Raw genomic sequence first — 18,488 nt, 5'->3', positions numbered from 1 at the left:
AGACTTTCTCTCTTTGCTCAGGCTTGGGCAAGAGACGTTCAGGACTCCTGGGCTTTAGAAATAGTAACCCAGGGGTATCTTCTAGATTTCAAAGATTCTCCCCCAAGGGGGGGATTCCATCTTTCTCAATTGTCTGTAAACCAGACAAAAAGAGAGGCGTTCTTACGCTGTGTAGAAGACCTATATTCCATGGGAGTGATCTGCCCAGTTCCGGAAACAGAACAGGGGCAAGGGTTCTACTCCAATCTGTTTGTGGTTCCCAAAAAAAGAGGGAACTTTCAGACCAATTTTGGATCTCAAGATCCTAAACAAATTCCTCAGAGTCCCATCCTTTAAGATGGAGACCATTCGGACTATTTTGCCGATGATCCAGGAGGGTCAATATGACCACCGTGGACTTAAAGGATGCATATCTACACATCCCTATCCACAAAGATCATCACCAGTTCCTCAGGTTCGCCTTTCTGGACAAGCGTTACTAGTTTGTGGCTCTTCCCTTTGGGTTGGCCACGGCTCCCAGAATTTTCACAAAGGTGCTAGGATCCCTTCTGGCGGTTCTAAGGCTGCGGGACATAGCAGTGGCACCTTATCTGGATGATATCCGTGTGAGACTTACCAACTAGCCAAGTCTCACACGGACATCGTGTTGGCTTTTCTAAGATCTCACGGGTGGAAGGTGAACGTAAAAAAGAGTTAACTTATCCCTCTCACAAGAGTTCCATTCCTGGGAACTCTGATAGATTCGGTGGACATGAGAATTTTTCTGACGGAGGTCAGAAAATCAAAGATTTTATACATCTGCCGAGCTCTTCATTCCATTCCTCACCGTCAGTGGCTCAGTGTATGGAGGTAATAGGTTTAATGGTAGTGGCAATGGACATAGTTCTGTTTGCTCGCTTGCATCTCAGACCACTGCAACTTTGCATGCTCAAGCAGTGGAATGGGGATTATGCAGATTTATCTCCTCAGATAAATCTGGATCAAGAGACCAGAGACTCTCTTCTTTGGTGGTTGTCACAGGATCATCTGTCCAAGGGAATGTGTTTCCGCAGGCCAGCGTGGGTTATAGTGACGACGGACGCCAGCCTATTGGGTTGGGGTGCAGTCTGGAATTCCCTGAAAGCACAGGGATTGTGGACTCAGGAGGAGGCGCTCCTCCCGATAAATATTCTAGAACCGAGAGCGATATTCAACGCGCTTCAGGCGTGACCTCAGCTGGCGTCGGCCAGATTTATAAGATTCCAGTCGGACAATATCACGACTGTAGCATATATCAATCATCAGGGGGGAGCAAAGAGTTCTCTAGCGATGATAGAGGTTACCAAATTAATTAAATGGGCAGAGACTCACTCTCGCCATCTATCAGCAATCTATTTCCCAGGAGTGGAGAACTGGGAAGCGGATTTTCTAAGTCGTCAGACTTCATCTGGGGGAGTGGGAACTCCATCCGGAGGTGTTTGCACAATTAATTGATTCAGCAATGGGGCACACCAGAATTGGATCTGATGGTGTCTCGTCAGAATGCCAAACTTCCTCGATACGAGTCCAGGTCAAGGGATCGTCAGGCAGTACTTATAGATGCTCTAGCAGTACCCTGGTCGTTCAACCTGGCTTATGTGTTTCCACCATTTCCTCTCCTTCCTCGTTTGATTGCCAGAATCAAACAGGAGAGAGCTTCGGTGATTTTGATAGCACCTGCGTGGCCACGCAGGACGTGGTATGCAGACCTGGTGGACATGTCATCTCTTCCACCATGGACTCTGCCACTAAGACAGGACCTTCTGATTCAAGGTCCGTTCCAGCATCCAAATCTTGTTTCTCTGCGACTGACTGCTTGGAAATTGAACGCTTGATCTTATCCAAGCGGGGGTTCTCTGAGTCGGTCATAGATACCTTGATTCAGGCTCGAAAGCCTGTCACCAGGAAAGTTTATCATAATATATGGCGTAAATATCTTTATTGGTGCGAATCCAAAGGCTACTCATGGAGTAAGATCAGGATTCCTAGGATTTTGTCCTTTCTCCTAGAAGGATTGGAGAAGGGGTTATCAGCTAGTTCCTTAAAGGGACAGATATCTGCTTAATCAATTCTACTGCACAAACGTCTGGCAGACGTTCCAGACGTTCAGTAGTTCTGTCAGGCTTTAGTTAGAATTAAGCCTGTGTTTAAACCTGTTGCTCCGCCATGGAGTTTGAATTTAGTTCTTAAGGTTCTTCAAGGGGTTCCATTTGAACCTATGCATTCCATAGATATTAAGCTTCTATCTTGGAAAGTTCTGTTTTTAGTTGCTATCTCTTCGGCTCGAAGAGTTTCTGAACTATCTGCATTGCAATGCGACTCGCCTTATCTTGTTTTCTATGTTGATAAGGTGGTTTTGCGTACCAAACCTGGGTTCCTTCCTAAGGTTGTTACTAATAAGAATATTAATCAGGAAATTGTTGTTCCTTCTCTGTGTCCTAATCCTTCCTCTAAGAAGGAGCGTCTGTTGCACAATTTGGACGTGGTTCGTGCTTTAAAGTTTTACTTGCAAGCGACCAAAGATTTCCGTCAAACATCTTCTTTGTTTGTTGTCTATTCTGGTAAACGTAGAAGTCATAGAGCTACGGCTACCTCTCTTGCCTTTTGGCTGAAAAGCATCATCCGTTTGGCATACGAGACTGCTGGACAGCAGCCTCCTGAAAGAATTACAGCTCACTCTACTAGAGCGGTGGCTTCCACATGGGCTTTTAAAAATTATGCTTCTGTTGAACAGATTTGTAAGGCTGCGACTTGGTCTTCGCTTCATACCTTTTCCAAATTTGATACCTTTGCTTCTTCGGAGGCTATTTTTGGGAGAAAAGTTCTTCAAGCAGTGGTGCCTTCTGTTTAACCATCTATGTTGTACCTCCCGTTCATCCGTGTCCTGTAGCTTTGGTATTGTATCCCACAAGTAAAGAATGAATCCGTGGACTCATCTTACCTATATAGAAGAAAATAAATTTATGCTTACCTGATAAATTTATTTATTCTATGGTAAGACGAGTCCACGGCCCGCCCTGTCATTTTAAGACAGATTATATTTTTGAGTTATTCGGTCACCTCTGCACCTTGTAGTTTCTCCTTTTTCTTCCTGTACCTTCGGTCGAATGACTGTGGGGTGGAGCTAAGGAAGGAGCTATATAGACAGCTCTGCTGTGGTGCTCTTTGCCACTTCCTGTAGGGAAGGATAATATCCCACAAGTAAAGGATGAATCCGTGGACTCGTCTTACCATAGAAGAAATCAATTTATCAGGTAAGCATAAATTTAGTGTTTTTCTCACAAATATAAAAATGTAAAGACAGTATCGTTTTTTTGCAGTGTTAATTTCCAGGGGAAATTTTATATTTATTTATTAATTTTATTTTTTCTCTTTTTTTTCCCTTCCTTTTTGGTCAAAGATCAAGAGGCCTTACAATATGTACATGTAGCTTGTGTTTCGACTCCCAGGTGGAATCGGCAATCCCTTTTTGTTATTCATGTATTGAAAGAACATTGTGTTATAGGGATAAGCTTTTTGAGCCTGAGCCATCATTAGCTAAGGCGGATGCTGTTCAGGGGTCTACTGTACCAGATATGCTGCAGCTTCTCCTCAAGCGTCCCAACCTTTTTCGTCCACACATGCAGTGCCCTGAGTTTCTTCTCATGCTCCGTTTGGAGTTACCTTGCAAGACATTGCTGCCCAGGTATCCTCTGTGGTATCTGAGGCGCTGTCAGTTTTTCACATGCTGGAGGGAAAGCGCAAGAGGAAATTTAAAGAATCGGTGAGCAAGGTTTCTGATCCTGTTGTGGCTACTCAAGGTGCTTCCTCTCAGAAGTCTGGAGAGGAAGGCACTTCGGTAGCGTCTGAGGGTGAAATCTCAGATTCAGACAGTGTAATTCTTCTTCTGATGCTGAAGTTGTATCCTTCAGTTTTTAGCTGGAGCACCTCAGTCTGTTACTTAAGGAGGTTTTGGCTACATTGGGTGACTCGAATATGACTGTCGTAGTCAATCCTAAGAAGTCTAGTAGACTGAACAAGTACTTCAATGTTCCCTCCGCTGTGGAGGTATTTCCTGTACCAGACCGTGCTACAGAGATTATTGCACAGGAGTGGGAGAGACCTGGTATTCCTTTTTCTCCGACCCCAATTTTTAAGAAAATGTTCCCAATAGTTGACTCTATTAAGGAGTCTTGGCAGTCGGTCCCCAAGGTGGAAGGAGCAATTTCCACTTTGGCTAAGAGAACCACTATTCCCTTAGAGGATAGCTGTTCCTTTAAGGATCCTATGGATAAGAAGTTGGAGTTATGTTCACCAGGGTCTGCAATGGCAGTCTGCGGTGTGTATTGCTACTGTTACCAGCGCGGCAGCCTACTGGTTTGGTTCGTTGCCTGATTCTATTTAGACAGATATTCCTCTTGAGGAAATCCAGGATAGGATTAAGGCTCTTAAGTTGGCTAATTCCTTTATCACGGATGCTTTCTTACAAGTCATTAAGTTGGGAGCAAAGATTTTTGGCTTTGCTGTACTGGCTCGCAGAGCCTTATGGTTGAAATCCTGGTCTGCGGATGTTTAATCTAAGTCCAAACTTTTGGCGATTCCCTACAGGGTTAAGACCTTGTTTGGGCCGGGCTTGGCCAAAATTATTTCTGATATTTCAGGAGGAAAAGGTAATTTCCTTCCTCAGAATAAGAGGAATAGACAGAAAGGACGTCAGAGTAATTTTCGTTCTTTTCAAAGGGGAAGCAATCTAAGAAGCATGCAAATGATTCAAAGTTAGCATGAAGGGCCTGCCCCCCGGGAGCGGATCCAGTAGGGGGCAGACTTTCTTTATTCGCTCAGGCCTGGGTTCGGGATGTTCCGGATCCCTGGGCGGTGGACATTGTATCCCAGGGGTACAAATTAGAGTTCAAGACTTTTCCTCCCAGGGACAGATTCCTCCTCTCAAGATTATCTGTAGACCAGATAATTAGAGAGGCGTTCTTCCACTGTGTCCGGGATGTTTCCGCCCTGGGAGTGATTGTTCCAGTTCCCATATTGGAACAGGGTCTGGGATTCTACTCCAATATGTTCGTGGTTCCCAAGAAAGAGGGAACTTTCAGACTAATTTTAGACCTAAGATGTCTAAACAAGTTTCTCAGAGTACCATCCTTCAAGATGGAAACTATACGTTCCATTCTTCCCTTGGTTCAAGAGGTTCAGTTCATGACAACCATAGACCTAAAGGATGCGTACCTATATGTTCCTATCTACAGTGATCATCACAAGTTTCTGAGATTTGCTTTTCTAGACAAGCACTTTCAGTTTGTGGCTCTTCTATTCGGCCTTGTCACAGCTCCCAGAATTTTCTCAAAGGTCCTGGGTGCTCTGGTGGCGGTAATCCGGTCTTGGGGCATTGCAGTGGCACAATATCTGGACAGCATTCTAGTTCAAGCCCAGTCTTTTCAACAAGCAAACTTTCATACGGAGATCTTGTTGTCTTTCCTTCGGTCCCACGGATGGAAGGTGAATCTGGGAAAAAGTTCCTTGGTTCCATCTACAAGAGTAGTATTCTTTGGGATCATATAAGATTCCCTATTAATGAAGATATTTCTGACAGAGGTCAGAAAATAAGGATCTTCTACTCTTGCCTTGCCCTTCTGTCCTCTCCTCGGCCGCCAGTGGCTCAATGTATGGAGGTATTTGGTCTGATGGTAGCTGCCATGGACATCATTCCGTTCGCTCGGTTCCATCTCAGACCTCTGCAGTTATGCATTCTCAGGTAATGGAACAAGGACTATGTGGAGCTGTCTCCACGAATAGATCTGGATCAGGCGACAAGAGAATCTCTTCTGTGGTGGTTGTCTCAGGAACACTTTTCCGCAGACCTACCTGGGTGATTGTGACCACGGATGCCAGCCTACTGGGATAGGGAGCAGTCTGGGACTCGTTAAAGGCTCAGGGTCAATGGACTCGGGAGGATTCAGTCCTCCCCATAAACATCTTAGAGCCGAGAGCGATCTTCATTGCTCCACTTGCCTGGTCTCAGTTAGCTTTAGCCTGTTTTTTCAGGTTCCAGTTGGACAACTTAACATCGGTGGCTTACATCAACCACCGATGGCAATGTCAGAGGTGACCGAAATTATTCAGTGGGCAGAGACCCACATCTACTGTCTATCTGTGATCCACATTCTAGGAGTGGACAATTGCGAAGCGGATTTTCTGAGCAGACAGACTTTTCATCCCGGGGAGTGGGAACTCCATCTGGAGGTGTTTTCCAGTTTGATCCTCAAACGGGGGAGGCCGGAGCTAGATCTCATGGCATCTCGGCAGAATGCCAAGCTCCCGAGGTACGGTTCAAGGTCAAGGGATACACAGGCCGTCCTGATAGATGTGCTGGCGGTGCCGTGGAAACTCCCTCTGAGGAAGGACCTTCTTTTTTAGGGTCCCTTCCTTCATCCAAATCTCACTTCTCTGAAGCTCACTGCTTGGAGATTAACCGCTTAATTTTATCTAAGCGTGGGTTCTCTGAGTCGGTCGTTGAGACTTTGTTCCAGGCTCGTAAGCCTGTGACTAGAAAGATTTACCATAAAATATGGCCTAAATATCTGTTCTGGTATGTGTCCAAAGGTTTCTTGTGTAGTCAGGATTCTAGGATTTTGTCCTTTCTCCCGGAAGGTCTGGAGCAGGGTTTGTCAGCGAGTATCTGCCTAGTCTAATTTGTTACATAAGCGTCTGGCGGATGTACCTGATGTGCAATCTTTTTGTCTCGCCTCAGTCAGAATCAGGCCTGTGTTTAAACCTGTTACACCTCCGTTTGAGCCTATGCATTCCTTAGATGTTTAGATGTTATCTTGGAAGGTTTTTGTTTCTTGTTGCCATTTCTTCTGCTTAGAGTTTCTGAACTCTCGGAGTTGCGGTGTGATTCCCCTTATCTTATCCTTCATCCTGATATTGTGGTTCTATGTACTAAGTTAGTTTTCCTTCCTAAAGTTTTTTTTGGATAGGAATATTAATCAGGAAATTGTTGTTCCTTCTTTGTGTCCTAATCCTTCTTCAATCAAGAGGGGACTGCACATATATAAAAAAGTTCAATCGGTAAAACTGTGTAATCACAGTCCAAATCCTTGAACATCACGTATAGTGAAACAGTCCAAATCCTGATAGTAAGGCAAGTGAAAGTGAAATAATGTAATAAGTGTTAAGAGTCTGTCTTACCGCGTCCGGTCCACGGGTGCGATCAAGTAACGATACCCTATATTCAGACCTGTAGTCGGTGCCGATGTTTTCTTACGGAAATGCCCTCCGGTCTTGCGGTATCCAGGGTCTCCAAACCTCCGTGAATCGGCCGGGTTCGTAAGGATCACACCCTCCTCAGATGCGTGCAGTATGTTCTATTGGCTGCAAATGCCGTGACGTTCCTGCCTTGCTTCTAGTCGGACCAATCCGGTGTAGTGATGGGAGGAGACACTCAAAAGCCCGTTGGTGTCTGCGTCCGTGCTCACTCTGGGGGAATCCTCAGTACATTCAAAAAGAAAAAAGTCAGGAGCACCGGTAGATGAATCAGTAGCTTTTATTCCAGCATAAATAGCTACAAAGTAAAACTTCAATAAGTTTTGCTGACACAAAGTGACAATATGTCAGCATGAGTCGAGACTTGACAGCAGCTGGATGGTCAAATAGGAGAAAAGGTGAAACAGCTGACATGTTTCGGCTTTACAGCCGTACTCTAAGCTGATTTTTTTTTTCTTTTTGAATATCCTAATCCTTCTCATAAGGAGCGTTTGCTGCACAACCTAGATATGGTGTGTGCGTTGAAATTCTATTTGCAGGCGACTAAGGATTTTCACCAGTCTTCTGCTTTGTCGTTTTCTCTGGGAAATGCAAGGGTCAGAAAGCTAACTGGCTGAAGAGTATAATTCGCTTTGCCTATGAATCTGCTGGACAGCAGCTTCCTGAGAGAATCACGGCTCATTCCACAAGGGCTGTTTCTTCTTCCTGGGCCTTCAAAAATGAAGCTTCTGTGAAACAGTTTTGCAAGGCTGTAACTTGGTCCTCTCTACATACTTTTTCAAATTTTTATAAATTTTATACTTTTGCCTTGACTGTGGTCTCTTTTGGGTGAAAGGTTTTTCAAGCAGTGGTGCCTTCTGTTTAGGTTCCCCGTCTTGTCCCTCCCTTATCATCTGTGTCCTCTAGCTTGGGTATTGATTCCAAGCAGTAATTGATGATGATCTGTGGACTCACTGTGTCATTAGAAAGAAAACAAAATTTATGCTTACCTAATAAATGTCTTTCTTTCTTTCTTTCTTGACACGGTGAGTCCACGGCCTGCCCTGTATTTTTCAGACAGGTTTTTGTCCTATAAACCTCAGGCACCTCTGCACCTTGTGTTGCTTCCTTTCTCTCCTTTTTCCTTCGGTCGAATGACTGGTGGTTGTGGGAAGGGAAGTGATACTTAACAGCTTTGCTATGGTGATCTTTGCCTCCTCCTGCTGGCCAGGAGTGATATTCCCAACAGTAATTGATGATGATCCGTGGGCTCACTGTGTCAAGAAAGAAAGAAATTGATCAGGTAAGCATAAATTTTGTTTCTTTCATGTAATTAGCAAGAGTCCATGAGCTAGTGACGTATGGGATATACATTCCTACCAGGAGGGGCAAAGTTTCCCAAACCTCAAAATGCCTATAAATACACCCCTCACCACACCCACAATTCAGTTTTACAAACTTTGCCTCCGATGGAGGTGGTGAAGTAAGTTTGTGCTAGATTCTACGTTGATATGCGCTCCGCAGCAAGTTGGAGCCCGGTTTTCCTCTCAGCGTGCAGTGAATGTCAGAGGGATGTGAGGAGAGTATTGCCTATTTGAATGCAGTGATCTCCTTCTAAGGGGTCTATTTCATAGGTTCTCTGTTATCGGTCGTAGAGATTCATCTCTTACCTCCCTTTTCAGATCGACGATATACTCTTATATATACCATTACCTCTACTGATTCTCGTTTCAGTACTGGTTTGGCTATCTACTATATGTAGATGAGTGTCCTGGGGTAAGTAAGTCTTATTTTCTGTGACACTCCTAGCTATGGTTGGGCACTTTGTTTATAAAGTTCTAAATATATGTATTCAAACATTTATTTGCCTTGACTCAGAATGTTCAACTTTCCTTATTTTCAGACAGTCAGTTTCATATTTGGGATAATGCATTTTAATTTAACATTTTTTCTTACCTTAAAATTTGACTTTTTCCCTGTGGGCTGTTAGGCTCGCGGGGGCTGAAAATGCTTCATTTTATTGCGTCATTCTTGGCGCGGACTTTTTTGGCGCAAAAATTCTATTTCCGTTTCCGGCGTCATACGTGTCGCCGGAAGTTGCGTCATTTTTTGACGTTATTTTGCGCCAAAAATGTCGGCGTTCCGGATGTGGCGTCATTTTTGGCGCCAAAAAGCATTTAGGCGCCAAATAATGTGGGCGTCTTATTTGGCGCGAAAAAATATGGGCGTCACTTTTGTCTCCACATTATTTAAGTCTCATTTTTTATTGCTTCTGGTTGCTAGAAGCTTGTTCTTTGGCATTTTTTCCCATTCCTGAAACTGTCATTTAAGGAATTTGATCAATTTTGCTTTATATATATGTTGTTTTTTCTCTTACATATTGCAAGATGTCTCACGTTGCATCTGAGTCAGAAGATACTACAGGAAAATCGCTGTCAAGTGCTGAATCTACCAAAGCTAAGTGTATCTGCTGTAAACTTTTGGTAGCTATTCCTCCAGCTGTTGTTTGTATTGATTGTCATGACAAACTTGTTAAAGCAGATAATATTTCCTTTAGTAAAGTACCATTGCCTGTTGCAGTTCCTTCAACATCTAAGGTGCAGAATGTTCCTGATAATATAAGAGATTTTGTTTCTGAATCCATAAAGAAGGCTATGTCTGTTATTTCTCCTTCTAGTAAACGTAAAAAATCTTTTAAAACTTCTCTCCCTACAGATGAATTTTTAACTGAACATCATCATTCTGATTCTGATGATTCCTCTGGTTCAGAGGATTCTGTCTCAGAGGTTGATGCTGATAAATCTTCATATTTATTTAAAATGGAATTTATTCGTTCTTTACTTAAAGAAGTCCTAATTGCTTTAGAAATAGAGGATTCTGGTCCTCTTGATACTAAATCTAAACGTTTAAATAAGGTTTTTAAAACTCCTGTAGTTATTCCAGAAGTTTTTCCTGTCCCTGATGCTATTTCTGCAGTAATTTCCAAAGAATGGGATAATTTGGGTAATTCATTTACTCCTTCTAAACGTTTTAAGCAATTATATCCTGTGCCGTCTGACAGATTAGAATTTTGGGACAAGATCCCTAAAGTTGATGGGGCTATTTCTACCCTTGCTAAACGTACTACTATTCCTACGTCAGATGGTACTTCGTTTAAGGATCCTCTAGATAGGAAAATTGAGTCCTTTCTAAGAAAAGCTTATCTGTGTTCAGGTAATCTTCTTAGACCTGCTATATCTTTGGCTGATGTTGCTGCAGCTTCAACTTTTTGGTTGGAAACTTTAGCGCAACAAGTAACACATCGTGATTCTCATGATATTATTATTCTTCTTCAACATGCTAATAATTTTATCTGTGATGCCATTTTTGATATTATCAGAGTTGATGTCAGGTTTATGTCTCTAGCTATTTTAGCTAGAAGAGCTTTATGGCTTAAAACTTGGAATGCTGATATGGCTTCTAAATCAACTTTACTTTCCATTTCTTTCCAGGGTAACAAATTATTTGGTTCTCAGTTGGATTCCATTATTTCAACTGTTACTGGTGGGAAAGGAACTTTTTTACCACAGGATAAAAAATCTAAAGGTAAAAACAGGGCTAATAATGGTTTTCGTTCCTTTCGTTTCAACAAAGAACAAAAGCCTGATCCTTCATCCTCAGGAGCAGTTTCAGTTTGGAGACCATCTCCAGTCTGGAATAAATCCAAGCCAGCTAGAAAGGCAAAGCCTGCTTCTAAGTCCACATGAAGGTGCGGCCCTCATTCCAGCTCAGCTGGTAGGGGGCAGGTTACGTTTTTTCAAGGAAATTTGGATCAATTCTGTTCACAATCTTTGGATTCAGAGCATTGTTTCAGAAGGGTACAGAATTTGTTTCAAGTTGAGACCTCCTGCAAAGAGATTTTTTCTTTCCCGTGTCCCAGTAAATCCAGTAAAAGCTCAAGCATTTCTGAAATGTGTTTCAGATCTAGAGTTGACTGGAGTAATTATGCCAGTTCCAGTTCCGGAACAGGGGATGGGGTTTTATTCAAATCTCTTCATTGTACCAAAGAAGGAGAATTCTTTCAGACCAGTTCTGGATCTAAAAATATTGAATCGTTATGTAAGGATACCAACGTTCAAGATGGTAACTGTAAGGACTATCTTACCTTTTGTTCAGCAAGGGAATTATATGTCCACAATAGATTTACAGGATGCATATCTGCATATTCCGATTCATCCAGATCATTATCAGTTCCTGAGATTCTCGTTTCTGGACAAGCATTACCAGTTTGTGGCTCTGCCGTTTGGCCTAGCTACAGCTCCAAGAATTTTTACAAAGGTTCTCGGTGCCCTGCTGTCTGTAATCAGAGAACAGGGTATTGTGGTATTTCCTTATTTGGACGATATCTTGGTACTTGCTCAGTCTTTACATTTAGCAGAATCTCATACGAATCGACTTGTGTTGTTTCTTCAAGATCATGGTTGGAGGATCAATTTACCAAAAAGTTCTTTGATTCCTCAGACAAGGGTAACCTTTCTGGGTTTCCAGATGGATTCAGTGTCCATGACTCTGTCTTTAACAGACAAGAGACGTCTAAAGTTGATTACAGCTTGTCGAAACCTTCAGTCACAATCATTCCCTTCGGTAGCCTTATGCATGGAAATTCTAGGTCTTATGACTGCTGCATCGGACGCGATCCCCTTTGCTCGTTTTCACATGCGACCTCTTCAGCTCTGTATGCTGAAGCAATGGTGCAAGGATTACACGAAGATATCTCAATTAATATCTTTAAAACCGATTGTTCGACACTCTCTAACATGGTGGACAGATCACCATCGTTTAATTCAGGGGGCTTCTTTTGTGCTTCCGACCTGGACTGTAATTTCAACAGATGCAAGTCTCACAGGTTGGGGAGCTGTGTGGGGATCTGTGACGGCACAAGGAGTTTGGGAATCTCAGGAGGTGAGATTACCGATCAATATTTTGGAACTCCGTGCAATTTTCAGAGCTCTTCAGTTTTGGCCTCTTCTGAAGAGAGAATCGTTCATTTGTTTTCAGACAGACAATGTCACAACTGTGGCATACATCAATCATCAAGGAGGGACTCACAGTCCTCTGGCTATGAAAGAAGTATCTTGAATTTTGGTTTGGGCGGAATCCAGCTCCTGTCTAATCTCTGCGGTTCATATCCCAGGTGTAGACAATTGGGAAGCGGATTATCTCAGTCGCCAAACGTTGCATCCGGGCGAATGGTCTCTTCACCCAGATGTATTTCTTCAGATTGTTCAAATGTGGGAACTTCCAGAAATAGATCTGATGGCGTCCCATCTAAACAAGAAACTTCCCAGGTATCTGTCCAGATCCCGGGATCCTCAGGCGGAGGCAGTGGATGCATTATCACTTCCTTGGAAGTATCATCCTGCCTATATCTTTCCGCCTCTAGTTCTTCTTCCAAGAGTAATCTCCAAGATTCTGAAGGAATGCTCGTTTGTTCTGCTGGTAGCTCCGGCATGGCCTCACAGGTTTTGGTATGCGGATCTTGTCCGGATGGCCTCTTGCCAACCGTGGACTCTTCCGTTAAGACCAGACCTTCTGTCACAAGGTCCTTTTTTCCATCAGGATCTGAAATCCTTAAATTTAAAGGTATGGAGATTGAACGCTTGATTCTTGGTCAAAGAGGTTTCTCTGACTCTGTGATTAATACTATGTTACAGGCTCGTAAATCTGTATCTCGAGAGATATATTATAGAGTCTGGAAGACTTATATTTCTTGGTGTCTTTCTCATCATTTTTCCTGGCATTCTTTTAGAATACCGAGAATTTTACAGTTCCTTCAGGATGGTTTAGATAAGGGTTTGTCCGCAAGTTCTTTGAAAGGACAAATCTCTGCTCTTTCTGTTCTTTTTTCACAGAAATATTGCTATTCTTCCTGATATTCATTGTTTTGTACAAGCTTTGGTTCGTATAAAACCTGTCATTAAGTCAATTTCACCTCCTTGGAGTTTGAATTTGGTTCTGGGAGCTCTTCAAGCTCATCCGTTTGAACCTATGCATTCATTGGACATTAAATTTACTTTCTTGGAAAGTTTTGTTCCTTTTGGCTATCTCTTCTGCCAGAAGAGTTTCTGAATTATCTGCTCTTTCTTGTGAGTCTCCTTTTCTGATTTTTCATCAGGATAAGGCGGTGTTGCGAACTTCTTTTGAATTTTTACCTAAAGTTGTGAATTCCAACAACATTAGTAGAGAAATTGTGGTTCCTTCATTATGTCCTAATCCTAAGAATTCTAAGGAGAAATCGTTGCATTCTTTGGATGTTGTTAGAGCTTTGAAATATTATGTTGAAGCTACGAAATCTTTTCGTAAGACTTCTAGTCTATTTGTTATCTTTTCCGGTTCTAGAAAAGGCCAGAAAGCTTCTGCCATTTCTTTGGCATCTTGGTTGAAATCTTTAATTCATCTTGCCTATGTTGAGTCGGGTAAAACTCCGCCTCAGAGAATTACAGCTCATTCTACTAGGTCAGTTTCTACTTCCTGGGCGTTTAGGAATGAAGCTTCGGTTGACCAGATCTGAAAAGCAGCAACTTGGTCCTCTTTGCATACTTTTACTAAATTCTACCATTTTGATGTATTTTCTTCTTCTGAAGCAGTTTTTGGTAGAAAAGTACTTCAGGCAGCGGTTTCAGTTTGAATCTTCTGCTTATGTTTTTCGTTAAACTTTATTTTGGGTGTGGATTATTTTCAGCAGGAATTGGCTGTCTTTATTTTATCCCTCCCTCTCTAGTGACTCTTGTGTGGAAAGATCCACTTCTTGGGTAGTCATTATCCCATACGTCACTAGCTCATGGACTCTTGCTAATTACATGAAAGAAAACATAATTTATGTAAGAACTTACCTGATGAATTCATTTCTTTCATATTAGCAAGAGTCCATGAGGCCCGCCCTTTTTTTGTGGTGGTTATGATTTTGTATAAAGCACAATTATTCCAATTCCTTATTTTATATGCTTTCGCACTTTTTTATCACCCCACTTCTTGGCTATTCGTTAAACTGAATTGTGGGTGTGGTGAGGGGTGTATTTATAGGCATTTTGAGGTTTGGGAAACTTTGCCCCTCCTGGTAAGAATGTATATCCCATACGTCACTAGCTCATGGACTCTTGCTAATATGAAAGAAATGAATTTATCAGGTAAGTTCTTACATAAATTATGTTTTTTGGGTTTCATATCCCTTTGTTAAAGCAGGGATGAGGAGAGTACTGTAAGAGAAATTGCATATGGGCAGCTATTTTCCTTACTTGTTACATAAGACCAAGACACACTTTCTACAGAGGTTCCAGACTACAAGCGTGGTATCTATTTAGTGAGTGCTTGAAGCTGGCCGTTTGAGGACCTGTTAGGCAGCGGGGTTCATTTTGCAAGTTTCTGAAGCACTGTAAATTGGATGTCTGTGCTTCTAATGAAACCAAGCCTAATAGAAATGTCCTGCTTTTTCTGTATTAGCTTCTAAAGAAAGCAACTCATGTATCCCATTTAGTGGAATACCTGCACAGAGCAGCAATGTACTACTGGGACCAAGCTGAACACATCTGGTGAACCAATTACGAGGCATATGTGCATAGCGACCAATCATCAGCTAGCTCACAGTAGTGCTTTGCTGCTACTGTGCCTGAGTTTTGCTTTTTTTAACAAACAATAAAAAGAGAATTAAGCCCATTTTATAATAGAAAGAAATGAAAAAGTATATTAAACTTGCATGCTCTATCTGAACCATGGGAGTTTTAATTGTGACGTTTATGTACCTTTAAATGGCTGGTGGCATTTTTCACAGCTAAGCTAATTTACAATATTTTTAATGGTTTATTGAAAAAGATTAACTGCTAATTATATGCGTTCTGTAAGGATGAATGACAATGCCAGGTCCCAAGTCAGAATTTGTTTTACCAGAGAGGTTAAAGGGACACTAAACCCAAATTTTTATATTTCATGAATCAGAGCATGTAATTTTAAGCAACTTTTTAATTTACTCATATTCTCAATTTTTCTTTGTACTCTTGCTATCTTTTTTTAAAATGCAGGAATGTAGGAGCCGGCCCATTTTATGTTCATCACCCTGGATAGCAGTTGCTTATTGGTGGCTACATTTAGCCACCAATCGGCAAGAGCTACCTAGGTGGTGAACCAAAAATGAACCAGCGCCCAAGCGTTGCATTCCTGCTTTTCAAATAAAGATAGCCAGAGAACAAAGAAAATGTGATAATAGGAGTAAATTAGAAAGTGGCTTAAAATTGCATGCTCTATCTGAATCATGAAATAAAAAAAATTGTGTTTAGTATCCCTTTAATGAAGTGATCCTTTTTTCACATAGATAATCTTTATATTTGAATTAAGTGTTGTTAAAATGTAAATGATTACAAATAAAGACTATACAACATAAGTTGAACTATTATGGGATGACAGCCTTTTGGCTTCTGAATCCGTAATGAGTAAACAAACAAAAAAAAAAGCATTATATTCAGTGAACATTACTTTATTGCATATAGGAGTTTTCCATCTCTTGAGCAGATATCCTTTTTTTCTTTTTCTCCCTCTTACTTTTTTGTGACAGATTTGAAGAATGACCCTATTAACCTGTTGTCAGTTAAAACAATGTTTAGACCATTACAACATACATATGTAAATATGTTTGTTACCTAGAGAAAGTACTTTGCATTTTTACCAAATACTAATACATGTTTTTGTTTTTCCTTTTAATATAGTCAAGAGAATCTGACCTGGTTCTTCTGGCCAGCATCCCTTTGGCGCTGTTAGACTCTGCCTTGTGCTGGTGGATATCCTTTAATTTATAGATAAAATTATGTTTGTGGAATAATATTGTATTATACAGCTGCAGAGACACCAAGGTGTTTGTAAGGTAAAAGGGAAGAGACAGTGCGTGTGTCTGCTTAATCCATTTTGTTAAGAGGATTTGTGTGAACAGGAGGTAGATTATATAATATTATTATAAATACTTCTATTTATATAATAAATTACAGTTTCTGGAAATTACAGGTATTAAAACTGTAACATTATAGAATGGGATATTAAACTTAATCAACCTTGGTAATTGTTTAGTATGTTTTCTGTACTTTTTCTTATTTTTATTTTGCAAAATGTTAAATTGTGTTTAGTGTTTTAAATCTCTCCTGGTGTTAGTTTTATTGAATAATTTATACATTTCGTATTAGTATTTGAAAAGGTATGCTGTTAAAAAATATAATAAAAATATTTAGATATTTTGTGATAGTAGTTTTTTTTTTTCATTTCAAAAGCTAAAATTATGGGGCTTCAAATTAACTTTCTTTGACACATATTTTCCTTAACTTTCTTGTACATATTTGTAAGTTTGGCACAAACAATGAAGACGCTAAAATTAAGAAAGAACACTGTGAAATATTCACTCTACAGACACTTTACAAATACCTTAATTTTTGCTGTAATAGGTAAGTTTTATTTATTTAAACTTTTCTCCTCCTTGTGTATTTAAAAATCTGCAGCCATTAATATTTTTTGTAATCTTTCTTCACACTTTAATTTCTAGCATCCGTCATATTTATGGCTTGGACAACCAAGAAGTTCAGATTAGCAAACTGCCAATCTGTGAGTATTTTCATTATCTAAATACATAAATGTGTTATATGTTCCGCTAACACATTAAAAAAGAACCTAGTATAGAAAACTTTACTTACAAGCAATAAAAAATGTTTGATTTTATTATTCAGATCTTACAAATAAAAAAACAACTTTTCTATTTTACTTCTTTTTAAGATTGTTTGTTTAAAGCATTGTTGCGAAACTGCTGCAATATTGTGTTCTAGATGCTGCACACTGCGCTGCCAACCTGTCATCTGAGTATGTGTAGTGATATTATAAGTCAAATCCAAGCCCGCCTCCCCCATGCATAATCTCTATTTAGGGTTTCCAAGGTTGTTGCAACAGTGCAATAATGAAATAAAATTCTACACTGGTTGGTTTATATGTGGTTTCTGTACAACTGTGCAAGGCAGTTACTTGATCTACTTTGCATTAATTCAAAAAGATTTAGCTATTCTGAATTAGCTTTTTTTTATTGCATCTTTTGGTAGCTGCACTCCCTGGGGCAGGATCTTTGTAGTTTTAGTGCTTAAAGGGACACTGAACCCAAAATTTTTCTTTTGTGATTCAGATTGAGCATGCAATTTTCAGCAACTTTCTAATTTACTCCGATTATCAATTTTTCTTTGTTCTCTTGCTATCTTTATTTGAAAAAGAAGGCATCTAAGCTGGGTTTTTTGGTTCAGGACTCTGAACAGCACTTTTTTATTGGTGGAAGAATTTATCCACCAATCAGCAAGAACAACCCAGGTTGTTCACCAAAAATGGTCCTGCATCTAAACTTAATTCTTGAATTTCAAATAAAGATAACAAGAGAATGATGAAAATTTGATAATAGGAGTAAATTAGAGATTTGATTAAAATTTCATGCTCTATCTGAATCACAAAATAAAAAATTTGGGTTCAGTGTCCCTTTTAAATGCTTTTATTCAGGATATGACTACAAATGTGTGAAAGAAAACCATGTTATACATCACATGTTCACACTTAGCTAATCATATGATCGCTCACTCAGTGGTACAGTTCTGAGTGACATTTTTGTTGCCTGCTTTCTTGGGTTATAATTGGGAACAGTCCTTTCTCTCCCTTTTTCCAAATAAGTCCTACCTTAAAGGTACAGTCTACTCAAGAATGTTTTATTGTTTAAAAAGATAGATGATCCCTTTTATTACCCATTCCTCAGTTTTGCATAACCAACTTTTAACCTCTTTACCTTGTATCTAAGCCTCTGCAGACTGCCTCTTATTTCAGTTCTTTTATAGACTTGCATTTTAGCCATTCAATGCTATCTTCTAAGGAACTCCACGGGAGTGAGCACAGTGTAATCTATTTGGCACACACGAACTAGCGATGTCTAGCTGTAATAAGAAGCGGCCTTTAAGGGCTTAGATATAAGCGCATGAGTCTACCTAGGTTTAGCCTTCAACAAACAATACCAGGAGAACAAAGAAAATTTAATACTAAAAGTAAATTGGAAAGTTGTTTACAATTTCATGCCCTATCTGAACCATGAAAGCCATGAGAGTCATTCTACACGTGTGTATGTGTAACTCTTAATAGTTTACTTTTTTTTTTTAGATAGCTTGATACAAACATGCTCATTATGTGGTGGAATAACCTTTAGCTGTTTA

At 40.4% G+C, this 18,488-nt stretch overlaps 1 protein-coding gene across 1 annotated transcript in view; it reads left to right on the top strand.

The window, feature by feature from the left end:
- Positions 1–18,488, top strand: part of TMEM87B (transmembrane protein 87B) — a 287,374-nt gene that overhangs the window by 235,244 nt on the left and 33,642 nt on the right. The window contains exons 13-15 of the mRNA XM_053711969.1: positions 15,984–16,059; positions 16,602–16,706; positions 16,805–16,863. Coding sequence (XP_053567944.1) covers positions 15,984–16,059; positions 16,602–16,706; positions 16,805–16,863 — 240 coding nt within the window. The remainder of the gene's footprint in view (positions 1–15,983; positions 16,060–16,601; positions 16,707–16,804; positions 16,864–18,488) is intronic.

This window comes from Bombina bombina, chromosome 4 (genome assembly GCF_027579735.1).
Source record: "Bombina bombina isolate aBomBom1 chromosome 4, aBomBom1.pri, whole genome shotgun sequence".
Lineage (NCBI taxonomy): Eukaryota > Metazoa > Chordata > Amphibia > Anura > Bombinatoridae > Bombina > Bombina bombina.
Note: the sequence above shows the minus strand (reverse complement) of the source record. Positions and strands in the feature narration are given on the sequence as shown.